Here is a 12,488-nt window from a genome sequence, read left to right as displayed (position 1 = left end):
CTAATGGACAGAGAGCGTCTAGGAGCCCAGCTCCCTAGGGTCCCTCCTCCTAGGAAAGGGATGGCTGCGCGGACGCCCCCAAGCCACGAACGTCTGTCCTTCTGCGCGTTCCCTTTGGTGTGCTGGCTGTTCAGTGAGCAACTTACTGAGAGCGAGGCACCGGGCTGAGTGCGCTCCACGAGGGGGTCTCTCACCAGGGAGGTTTTCTACCAAGATCGGCTGCATAATTTGCGGGTTCAGTGCAAAATGAAAATGGAGGGTCCCCTTGTTAAAAAATTTTTAAGAAATGCAAGGTGGCGGCAGCTGAGCATTGAACGGAACGGGGTGGTGGTGGTGGTGGTGGTGGTGGTGGTGGTGGTCGGAGGGTCCCTCTGAGCGCGGAGCCCGCCCTGTGTGTTACAGATGAGGACCCAGGCTCAGAGAGGCTCCTACAGATTTCTCCGTCTGGGCTGGGCAGGGTCTCCCTTGGAGTTTTCCCATAGAGCTGCCACTCCTGCTAGTCCTTTCAACTTGTTCCAAGCCGGGATTTCAGTGTGAGACCCGACCTGGAGGCAGGGTGTCGGCGAGAAGAGCCCATCTGGAAACGCAGCAGGGCTTTCCTGTCTGACTTCCGCTCTGCACCTGTAACCCACGCCCTTCCTGCTTCCCCTTCCTCCTCTCCTTGCCCCTCGATCTGTCACCTCACACTCCTGTGTTCTGGGCCCTTCATCTGTCCCCGACAATGACAGCTGGTCTCAGAGACTTCCTCGTTCATTTGAAGTTGATTAACTAGCAATTAATGGTGAAAAGCAACACTTGATGAGTTTTAATAAGCACGGGTATTTATAGATATAAAACAATACCATGCTGATGTCTCCTGATTAACTCGCCCCTATAACAATGCTTCATCTCCTTTTCGGGGCTGTGTGTTTATAAAGGATGTTTGGAGATTTAATTGGTATTGTGAAAAGATAGCCTATAGCAAGTTAATTAGACACTAATTAGACCCTAAAAATACTAATCAGAAATACTAAGTGGCATTTAATAAGTATGTTAAATATTCTCCTTATTTTGGTTATCTTGTTTCAGAGCAATTAAATTGCCGAACTTCTTTGGAATAGATTAAGAAACAAGTTTAATGTTTTAATTTAATTTAATTAATGTAAATTTGAATTAATTACGCCAATAGAATTAATTGTGTGGTGAGTTCCCCAGCAAGTGCAAAATCTAGGTAAAATATTATTTTATTGGGTTTAGGCCAATTATAATCACTACCACTATTGTAGGAATAAAGGACAAAGAATATCTTTACAGGTGACTTAAAAGAATATCACTGGCAATTGGCTTCAAAAATGACCCAGAAGTGCACAGGGTTGTGTGGTTTTCTGAATAACGACTTCGTCTTATGGCTCCAAGCTCAAGATGGCAGCAGGACTGAGGTGGCTTCAAAATATTTACTCTGGGATGTCAGCCACTGTCATTCTCTAGCTGTGTCTAAAGAGGAGGAGGCTTAGGGTTCAGAGGTTTCTCCCCCAGGCCAGGAAGACTACAGACTTGCCTTTTGCACCTTCTGTTCCCTGAAAGGAGGTGGGCTCTGGGCAGGCCTGGGATAGAATCTGTGCTCGAGTGAGTGCACCCCAGGGCTACTGTCTGATGCGCTCGTACTCTGCATCGGGCACTGGGGTGAGCCCGTTGCTGAGCAGTCCCACTGCATGATCATAGCGAGGACTGGATGTGGACATCACTGCCCTATGCTGTTGCAGGAAGAGAACTGAGGATCACAAAAGTTGAGGCCTGGTTGGTGCACATGGGCCTGCCAGGGGCTGGCTTCAGATCTGTGGACCCCCCGCTGCCCCCGCAGATCCTGGATGAAGGCCTCTGCCTCCCGAGGTACACACTGCTGCTAGGTGAGTGTCGGAGTTTCTCTCTGCTGTCTGCATGCCTGCTCTTGCTAGCCAGGCTATCAGGACTTTAGTCTTGGAGTCTAAGCAGACTGGGCTGTTCCGAGCATGGCTGGGGGATGCGGGTGCCTGTGGGCTTGGGGAGCAGCACCAGATCGAGGTTCCTGGGCCAGGCAACTCTGCTTTGGAGAGCAGAGGAGAGGAAGAAGAACAGAACCCAGCTCTGCTCCTTGCTGTGTGACCCTGGGAAAGTCACTCAGCCTCTCTGAGCCTCAGGCTATTATAGGGGACAGTGATAGCTACCTTGCTGGCTGCCAGGAGGAGGGATGAAGTGATGTGCCTTTTGCTTCTGGTGGAGGCAGTGTGTTATGGGGATGAGAGGGTGGGGGGTATACACAGCCTGCTAGCTGCTGGAGCTAACAAAAAAGTAGAGGAAATTCTCTTTCCTTCTCCTTTTGTCTTTCCCTCTCTCCCTGTCTATCTCTTTGCATGTGTATGGATTCACATAGAACATTCTGGAAGGATATGCAGGACATTAACAACAGTGGTTACCAGGAGTGGGGAGAGTTTGGGGGTTGGGTGGGTGGGACAGAACCAGGCAGATAAGGAACTGGAGTGGGATGATTTCTGCTACACGTTTATCTTTTTACTTTCATTGGTTTTTGAATCATGTAAATACATTTCCTGTTTAAAAAATTAAATTAAAAGAATTTAAAAATAATGGAAGGATTTGGCAGTAGTAGGAAAATTATATATACATCTATCCGTCGATCCAGCAATCTCCTTTCTACGAATCTATTCTAGAGTGAAATGTGAAAAATATGAAAATATATATGCACAAAGCTATTCACTACAGAAATGTTTATTATAGTAAAAGGCTGGAAACAACCCAAATGTCATCGCTGGGGAGCTGACTGACCAAACTATGGGAAAGCCACATAATGGAGTCCAGTATAGATGTCAAAAAGGGAACCGGGAATCTCTATATTCCTACGGAGTGATCCCCAGAATATAATGCAAATAAAGAAGCAAGATGGAGATGGGCGCCTGGGTGGCTCAGTCGGTTAAGCGTCTGCCTTCGGCTCAGGTCATGATCCCAGGGTCCCGGGATCGAGCCCCGCATTGGGCTCCCTGCTCGGCGGGGAGTCTGCTTCTCCCTCTCCCTCTCCCCCTGCTTGTGTTCCTGCTCTCACTATCTCTCTCTCTGTCAAATAAATAAATAAAATTAAGAAAAAGCAGCAGCAGCAGCAAGATGGAGAAAGTGGCTAGAGTGGGCTGTCATTTATGGAAGAAGGGGACGACACACATTTATGTATGTTTGCATTTGCTTAAAATGAGAGGAAAAACCAAAGCAAGCAAACAAAAAGAAATCAAACCTATGGGGGAGGGAAAGGACCAGCATTCAGGCCGATTTTCTATGAATTTACTTTTTGTATGTTTAACTTTGGAACCATGTAAATATGTTCCATAATTATAGAACAAAATTAAATTAAAAAATCAATCCCTAAAAATCAAAACCAAAATGAAACAAATGCACCTAAGGATGTATTGAGCTGTAGCAAACTTACACAGAGAGAAACTGTTTCAAGAGACTTTGTAGCCCAGCCAGGGGTAGGACATCCGCAGCGGGGGATACACCCCGGGAACGGAGGGCGCTGTAAATAACCTGCCGCGATCGCCGGTCGTCACCGTCACCGTGATGGGATGACTGTTCTGAAACTGTTGTGGGTGTTTTTGGGATAAAGGAAGCAGGTAATTACGTTGGTGTTGTAGGAACTGGATTTTCAGTGTGGAGAAAAGAGAGACGAAAGACCAATAAGAAGATTAAAGAGCTTATAGCCCTGCAATTGAGTTGGAAGTATCTGGATGTGTCTTATCTGAAAAGAAGGAGGAGAAGAGGGAGAAGCATTTCTGAGCTGTCCATTAACAGAGCCTAGAAACGGCCTCCAGTGCTGGTATAAGGAGCACCCCCGGTGCCTAGACTGTGGTGTCTAATTATCATTTCCGACCGAAAAGAACAAGATTCCCTAAAGACACGGCTGATCCCAGGGACGGCGCAGGAAATGGACACAGCTTGGACCATCCTGTCAGACTACAAGGAAGCTGTCGGCCTACCGGGGCCCCGTCAAAAGGACTCAGCAACCAAAGAGGCCAACGATGGGTCAATCTGGCATCAACATGGATAATAACAGCCATGGGTTGAAACATACCAGATGAGGTAAAGATCCTCGAGTACATAATAATATACCAAGAATAAAACAAAAAGATGTCCCCCCTCCCCCATCCAAACTCATCTGTCACTTTAGAAGATGCTAAGGAATGATATTCATTACTCTGAAAATTGGTGAGTGATGGAAACGGACTGAGTTTTGGCCACGCTTTTCCTAGACAAAATGAACCTTTAGGTAACCAAAGAGTTGGTAAGGGGGAAATTCTTTTTATTGGAAAACGTTTCTGCTAATACACCAAGGAGAAATTATAATATTTGACTGTCCCCATTTTGCAACCCTATTGAAATAATAGATCACACAGGGTGGTCAATGGTCACCACACGATAGTAAGAGAGACAGCCAGGCTTTATGCTCTCTGATGTAAATGCACAGCACCATCTAGGAAATAATATTTGGGAAAAAACCACGAAATCATCAAACCTGAATCTGATCAAGCCTCTAGTTCTAAGTTCCAATTTACTGCGAATACAGCATTCAGAGGCATGTGTTAAATGACCCCACAGAGGCAATCAGCAAAATCCAGGCTGTGGAAAATTCTATAGGGCAAATGATTAAGTTTCTTGACTCAATAAATTACAAGAAAGAGAGAGAGAGAAAGGAGGGAGGCAGGGAGGGAGAAAGAGAGAGAGAGAGAATCTATAAATCAGCTGAGACCTAAAAAATACCCAACCAATTGCAGTCGTGTGGACTTCATTGGGATCCCGAAGCAAATAAAGCAACTAGTCAAAGAAATGTGAGTGCTGACTGCATATCTGATGACATCAAGAGGACTGTTGATATTTTTAGGCACGATGATGACAGTGTGGGTACTGTGGTTGTGTTTGAAACAGAGGCTTTATAATACTTCTTGGCAGAAGTATTTATGGATGAAATGATACGATGGCCTGGGATTTGCTCAACAATATTCGAGGGCAGAGTCAGAGGGTCGGGGAATGAAACACATTTGGCCATGAGCTGGTAATTGTGGAAGCTGGGATACATTAGGTCTTCTAAAGTTATTATTGTTTTCCCTCTACTTTGGTAGATGTTTGAAAATTTTTAACAATTCCAAGGGGGTGGGGGGTCCATTCTCATTGGAGGAACGCAAAGACCATGCACTGGTGTTTTCTCCCTGTGATGCGGAAGCCCAAAGCAGCAAGAAACAAAATCCCTGCTTGAATCCCTTTGTACTTGGGAAAAAAAAAAATCAAGGCATAGTTATTATTTTACAGTTAAATCACAGGACACATTTTCTCTTTTTAATTTTATCTATTTACCTATTTATTTATTTATTTAGAGAGAGAGAGAAAGAGTGCATGAGCAGGGGGAGGGACAGAGGAGGGGAAGAGAGAGAATCCTTTAAGCAGACTCCCTGCTGATCCCAAGACGCTGAGGTCATGACCTGAGCCGAAATCAAGAGTAGGACCCTTAACCGACTGAGCCACCCAGGCGCCCCATGCATTTTCTTTTTAATGCAAGAAAAGGTGTAGGCTCTGAAGTTCGAATCTGAGCTTTGCAGGTACTCTGACTTTGAACAAGTTACTTGCCTCTCGTGCCTCAGTTTCCTCCTCTGTGAAATGGGGTGAGGAGAAAAGACTTCCTTCTTCTGAGAGAAGAACGTGAGTCAAGCCTCAGCCTCCTGCCAGGCTTGCACAGAGTGCCCTGCCGAGTGTGAAAGTGCCCTCCTGCGCTCATCATGTCTGGGCAGTTCATCCCGCGGAGGTTTGCGGGGCAGCCATGGTGCTGGGCGCCAAGCAGCCCTGGCAGTCAGGCGGACTTCTGCAGCCTCCTCCTGCTCTGTCTGGGTCCTCGCCCTGACGGTCCTGGCCACTTGGCCTGCCAGGAGCCGTCTGCCTTAGAAGTCTGCAGCCCAGCCCCATCCCCCCCACCCCCAATTTGTGGAAGAAAACTCAGAATTGACGGCAAGAAGCTAATTGTTCCCAGCTCAGCTCCTCTGCTTCTCAGAGCTACGCAAGCCTCCCCTTCCCTCCCCTGCCTCGCCCCAGAGTCCCAATTAGGAGGCTTTTCTGGCCAGTGAGCTGCAGCCCCCTGCCCCAGGACAGCCCCGCTCGGCCTGGTGCCCTGCCTTCCTGGGAGCGAGAGGACTGTGGCAGGGCCATACCCAGCTCCAGACCATCCCTCCTTTTTTTTTGCAACACCAGCAGAAAATTCTCCTGGTGGTTTCATCTCAGTCCCTTTCTGCCCAGGCCTCTCCCCCCGCCACTCGCAGGAATAACGGCTAAGGCTGCAAGTCCTAGAAATCATCTTGCTCGTCCCGCACGTGCACACATGGAACAGAGCAAGTGCAGGAGCCTCCCGGAAGTGTCGGCGGTCATCACAAGGTCACCAGCACGCTGGGCTCAAAGCCAGGGCTTGTGGTGTTTCTCCTTCACGGCCTGCTTCCCCGGGGGCACACCCCTCAAATGCACTGCTTGCCCTCCCACATCTGGAGGGGGCCGACTGCATCCTCCCACCTGCCCCAAGCTGCACACCCCACACGCTGTGCAATCTGTCTTCTGTTCTCTTAGGGGAGCTTGGCAGGGTGCTCCCTGTGGGGTGAGAGCAGAGACCCAGACGTGGGAGCAAGGTCTGGGACCTCAGAGGGGCTGGCTGGGAAGGCCTGACTTGTAGCACGGTTACAATGATATGATAGATTTACCGCCGCTGCTGCCCGTTACCAATACCCTGCAGCTGAACGACACCTGCTACTATTATGGCTACACTAGTTGTCATGGACTGACCTGCGTACCACCCCCGCAACTCACATGTTGAAGTCCTAGCCCCCAGGGCCTCAGGATGTGACTGTATTTGGAAAGAGCGTCTTTAAAGAGGCAGTGAAGTTAAAATGAGGTCAGTAAGGTGGGCCGTAGTCCCGGCATGCTTATAAGAGGAGATCAGGACGCACGCAGAGGAGGGACCCCGCGTGGGCACGGGGAGAAGGGGGCACCTGCGCACCAAGGATGGAGGCCTCGGAGGGAACCAGCCCTGCCCAAACCTGGATCTCAGACTGCCAGCCTCTGGGGGTGGGAGGAAATAAGAGTTTTGTTGTTGGAGCCGCCCAGACGGTGGCACCTGGTTAGGGCCGCCTGATCGGGCGGACGCATCCCTACTATGGCTCCGATGGCTCTCAGAGCACTTACGTGTGTATCACTGTGCTCAACGAGTTACGGATATTCTCTCATTTGATCCTCACGCAACCCTAAGGAATCGGCGTTATTATCACCCTCACTCGCAAATGAGGGAGTGGGAGTTGAGCCCGGTTTTCCGGCAGCTAGAACGGTACATACAGGAGGGCTCAATCAGCATTTATCGAAGGGGCAAGGCTCAGACAGACTGTAGGACATGTCCAGGGAGCCAGCGAGGGGCAGAACCAGAGCCAGGATTCGAACCCACATCTGTCAGGGTCCCAGTCCCGTGCCCTTAACCACACTCTCTGTGGTTATTTATTTAGAGAGAGAGAGAGAAAGAGTGCATGAGCTACTCTCCCCCCGCCCGGCTCCAGCCCACAGACAATGTGTGCCTCTAAAAGAGCCACAGCTTGGCAGGAAGAAGTGGGTTCTGGATTTTTCTGAGGCCACGGCTATGCCCAGGTGTTCCTGAGCCTGAAACAAACCTGGTTTTGCTTATAACCCACTCTCTCCGAGAAGTTGCTCTGCACTGGGTCACAGGCTGGGCAGTGTCCAGACCACACCCCCTCCGCTCCCCCCCGCCCCAGCCTAGAGGGGTCCTGCCTGCATGCCTTTCACCTTGATCACGTGTCCTCTGCTTGGCTTGAACCAATGATTTCCCCTCTCCTCGGCCTGCGACCTCCCGCAGAGAATCCCCAGCCTTTCTCTTGGGGCAGGGTGAGCCTCACGTACCTTGTAGCCCTGGTTGATGCCATTGATGAACTGGGGGCTGGGGGCATTCCAGGTGAAGCGGATGGTCGTGGAGTTGGTGGCCTCTGCATGCACATTGCCAGGAGGGACAGTGGGGACTGGAGGAGAGCAGAGGGAAGTGGTGAGGGGGGCGGTGCAGGGAGCCAAGTCGGTCTCGCCCAGTTAAGTAGAGAAAACAACAGGCATGGGGCCGGCAGCCCCTGCTTTGCCCCACCCCCTCCCCCCTTTGCTTTGTGGACTTGAGGCACCCTCTTTCTCTTGATCAGTTTGGGTTTAATAACACTTGCCTGACCCATTTCACAGGGCACCCATAAACAGAAGCGGTGGATAGGAACGTGCTTGGGGGAGGTTGTTATGTACAATCCTGGATGCGAGCCATCTCATGATCCAGTAACACGGACTCCAAAGAAGGTCCCTGTACCCCTGAAGCCTCTGCCTTCATCATGCTCCCCCCCACAACTCCTCTGCCCCTCGGCACCCTCCCGCCCTATGGGGTAGCCAGGCACAGTGGGCAATAGCTCAGGACTGGGGGAAACAGGTGCAGACCGACAGGTGCGGGCCGGGGAGGGAGAGAGAGAAGCACCAACTCCTCCACGGTCACGATGCCCACCCACCTCCCTGCAGTGTCCACTCGGTGACTTTGCTACTGTAGACACCCAGCCCGGCACTGTTGTAGGCGGCCACCTCGATCTCATAGTTGGTCCAGATGATGAGGTCCTCCAGCAACAGGTTGTTGATGTCAGCATCCGTGATGTTCTTAAACTGGTACCCGACGGGCAGCCCAGCCAGGCAGTACCTGAGGAGAGGAAGGCAGGACGTGGCCCAGGAAACCACGTGTGATGGTGCCAATGTTCCATACCCGTGCCGTCCAATATGGCAGCTGTGCGCACGCATGGCTGCTGAGCACTTGAAATGTGGTTGGTGCAGCTGGGAACGTGTACTTCTAATTACTTTAAATTAAATAACCACAGGTCTAGAGGATGTGTCTGTTCTTTTTGATGGAGCTGGACATTGGAGAGATTGGCTAACCACGGACACTAAGAGTTTCTGGGCAGATCACACTGGTCTCACCTTGGAGGGGTCATTGATGGAGAGCCACGTCTGAAGGTTGGGCCCGTGTTCTTTGTCCCTCCAAAGGAGTGGCTCCCTCTTTTGACAGTCACTCACTTAGGGGGAAAGAACAAACTTGAGCTACCTACTCTATCAATTTCTACCTTCCAATGGAAAAAGAACACGTGGTAATACAGAAGTGGGGTCTGTATAGGCAAAATTTGGGGGGATGGATAGCTCATAGGTGAACCACAACACACACATTATTGGAAAATTAGAGGCCCCAGATTATTTTGATGTGTTAGAAGACCCCATAGCAGTGGTTCTCAGAGACTTACCATGCATCAGAAATACCCAGGGGGCTTGTTGAAACCCAGGTTGCTGGGCCCACCCCAAAGCTTCCCATGATCAGGGGTAGGACTTGAGAGTTGGCATTCAAATTGAGGCCACTGTTGGTCTAGGGACCGCCGCTTGAGGGCCACTCCCCATTAGGGTTCACCACAAACCCACCACAAAATTAATGGATCATGGAGCAGTCAAGTCAACAATAACTCCTTCCAGATCTGGGCATACCAGTGCTGGGAGAGCGCACACATACAGGAAAGAGACGTGCATTTTGCAGCCAGCCAGAATTCAGAATACTGATGGAAGCTCAGTAACTTTAGTCTTATGCTAATTTGAATTTGCGACACCAAATTAGTAGCACTTAATAACTCAGTTTGAGGTTACCGGTGAAGTACCCTTGGTCAAGCATAGACATGAAAGTCTCCCTAACTGGGCTTCATTTTGCAATAAGGACCAACAAAAGGAGGTCCACTGTTTGACCGTCCTTGGCCAAGTAGGTGGCTTCAGATGGAGTGTTCCTAGTTTCCCAGATGGTTGGCCCCTTGGATAGTTACCTGTCTCCCTGTGCTCTATTCTGTGGAGCCCTGACATGTGGCCGACCTGCCGATCCACACAGCCTTGATGACATTACCCTGTACCTCCTCTCTCAAGCCTTCGTGTTGTTTTCCAAGACTTTGCCTTCTGGAAGTTCCTCTATACGTCTAACCTGAGTCCTTCCTACCAGGGCGAAGTCATTTCTTGTTGCCTGGTCCTTGTGAGATGGAGAAGTACCTGCCATGACTTGGCTGTTTTCCGATCCACTCCCAACCCTTCCCTTGGGTGGGGGCTGCCCCTCCTTTCCCCGGGGAGGCAGGGGGTGCTTACCTGATGATGTAGCCCTTGAGAAGGCCATTCTGGTGGCTCTCGGGAGGCGGCTGCCACTGGATCATGATGGACTGATTGGTCCGGCCGCTGGCGATGACATTCTGCGGGGGGGCTGTGGGGGGCTCCTCGGGGAGGGAGACCCTGGATATGAAAACATCAAGCGTGGGTGGGCCTTTCCACTCTTAGTCTTGAGGGCAAATACAGGAATTTGATGGGATACGAGGAGGCTGCTCTGTTCCTGGATGACTCTGCACAGTTGCTGTGTGCTTTTGGGCAAGTCGCTTAACCTCTCTGAGCTTGTTCTTTTATCTTTTAAAGGAGTATAATAGAGCTCTACTTGCTGCTTTCTAAGACTGGTTGAGGCTCAAGGAACACCATGTACGGATGAATCCTTTTACAACACTGCAAAGCCCCAGATGTGTGTGTTGTCTGTGCTGTTGAGGGACATGGGCCTCAGTTTCCCGGATGTCAAAGAAGCTGCTGTGGGGGCTGATGATGTCCTAACTCCTCAGGTAGTTCAGAAGCAGGAGTGTTCAACAGTCCCTCCAAAGGAGTGGCTCCCTCTTTTGACAGTCACTTCCCACTTGCAGGCTGGTGGTGCTCTGTGACGAGGCTTCCTTTTCTGCCCAGCTGAGCCCCAGGCTGTGGGCAGGGCAGCCCAGGTGGGGCTGAAGAGGCACGTCGGGGGGGGGGGGGGGGGGGCCCATCCCCCGCTTCCGGAAGCGAGCGTCACTGCATTTCTTTCTCTGGCATTGCTAGGGGACGCAGTGTTCCATTGCGGTGTATTGTTCGCCTAACTGACATGCATCCATTAAAAACAGAAGTTAATTATTTTTGATGGATGTCTCTCCCTTTCAGTTTATTTTTATGTTTTTGCTTTCTGACGGATAGCTTTCCAAAATGTACTGCACACTCCCATGTCTTTGTAAAGCCTGCGAGCGAGGGTGATTTAACCTTTTTCTTCATGACTGAAGGCTATTAGTGTGAAGATTCATCAGGAAAGATGAATCGGGCCTTGAAGTGAAGCCCAAAGACCTGGAGAAGGTGGAGGGTGGTTTTTGCAGCACTTGGAGGATTTCTGTTGTTGGGATTTTGTAGTTCTGGAGGGCTGGGGCTGCATCCACTTTGTTCCCCGTACCCCTCATGGTCGACACACAGCCCGGCACATAGTAGGTGTTCAACAAACGGCGAGGGAATAAATCCTCCTGTAGTTGCCCTCCCTGCCAGGCTGTTACCTGCCACCTCGCTTTCCGGTTAGGGTGTCACGACCCCTGTGGCATTCCCCCTCGTGAGAGCCACATAGACTTAAGCTCACTGGAACTGTGGCAGAACCAAATAATCGATTTAAGCCAGAGGTCTGCGTATACACACCTAAGAGAATCTTTTAAAGAGCCAAGTACATTCTTGGTTTCTTTGTAAAAATATCAGTTGACTATATATGTGAGTGTTTATTTCTGGGCTCTCTATTCTGTTCCATTGGTCTAAGTGTCTAAATTGACTTTAGTGTCCAGAAAATAGATCTTAAATGTTCTCACCACAAAAAAGAAATGGTAATTTTGTGATGGGATACAGGGGTTAGCCAATATTATGGTGGTAATCCTACTATACTCTTTAAGTGTATCAGATCGACACACTGTCCACCTTAAACTCACACCATGTTATGAGTTAACTGTATCTCAAGATAAATCTGAAAGAATTAAAAAGAAACATAAAAAAGGAAAGGTGAGCACACAGCTTGGGGGCATGGGATTTGTATCGCTGTCATTCTGACCTTTCATCCTATAGGCTTGAGGTGGCCCAGAATCGCCTCCTACGTAAGTGGGTCTTACCGGGTGGTGTTTGAAAATGGATGACTCTCTGTTTTCACTTACTTTTCAACATTTTGTAAAAGCTCTGTTGAAAGCTTAGTGGACCCTGACATCATGCAAGTCACTGGGTACAGAGACCTGTGTGGGTCCCGTGGCCCCTTACACCTCACGTCCACGTGACCGTAATGGCGCCCATGAGGAGGGAGAGCGGAAATGAGGTAAGTCTGAACTTGCCCAGCTCCCAGTGAGAGGGACCACTAACTCCGGTGGGTGCTTATCCCACACCAGGCACTGCTTACGGCACCTCCCGTGTCGCCCCCTGTCATCCTTACAGCGTCCCTGTGAGGCAGGCGTGAGTGATGCTGCCCCATTCTACAGATGCAGACACCAAAGCCCACAGGCCCCACGCTGCCACATGGGACTTGGCTGGAGGTCCCCTCAGCCCCTCCCTCC

The 12,488-nt window shown here is 50.1% G+C and overlaps 1 protein-coding gene across 1 annotated transcript in view; it reads right to left on the bottom strand.

The window, feature by feature from the left end:
* SDK2 (sidekick cell adhesion molecule 2) overlaps positions 1–12,488 on the bottom strand; it is a 133,413-nt gene that overhangs the window by 50,118 nt on the left and 70,807 nt on the right. The window contains exons 16-18 of the mRNA XM_028112733.2: positions 10,228–10,368; positions 8,583–8,764; positions 7,951–8,066 (exon numbers count right to left, since the gene is read on the bottom strand). Of these exons, the coding sequence (XP_027968534.2) occupies positions 7,951–8,066; positions 8,583–8,764; positions 10,228–10,368 (439 nt within the window). The remainder of the gene's footprint in view (positions 1–7,950; positions 8,067–8,582; positions 8,765–10,227; positions 10,369–12,488) is intronic.

This window comes from Eumetopias jubatus, unplaced genomic scaffold, assembly GCF_037043125.1.
Source record: "Eumetopias jubatus isolate StellerSeaLion01/CBP00866 unplaced genomic scaffold, mEumJub1_p1.0 scaffold_10, whole genome shotgun sequence".
NCBI classification, from domain to species: domain Eukaryota; kingdom Metazoa; phylum Chordata; class Mammalia; order Carnivora; family Otariidae; genus Eumetopias; species Eumetopias jubatus.
Note: the sequence above shows the minus strand (reverse complement) of the source record. Positions and strands in the feature narration are given on the sequence as shown.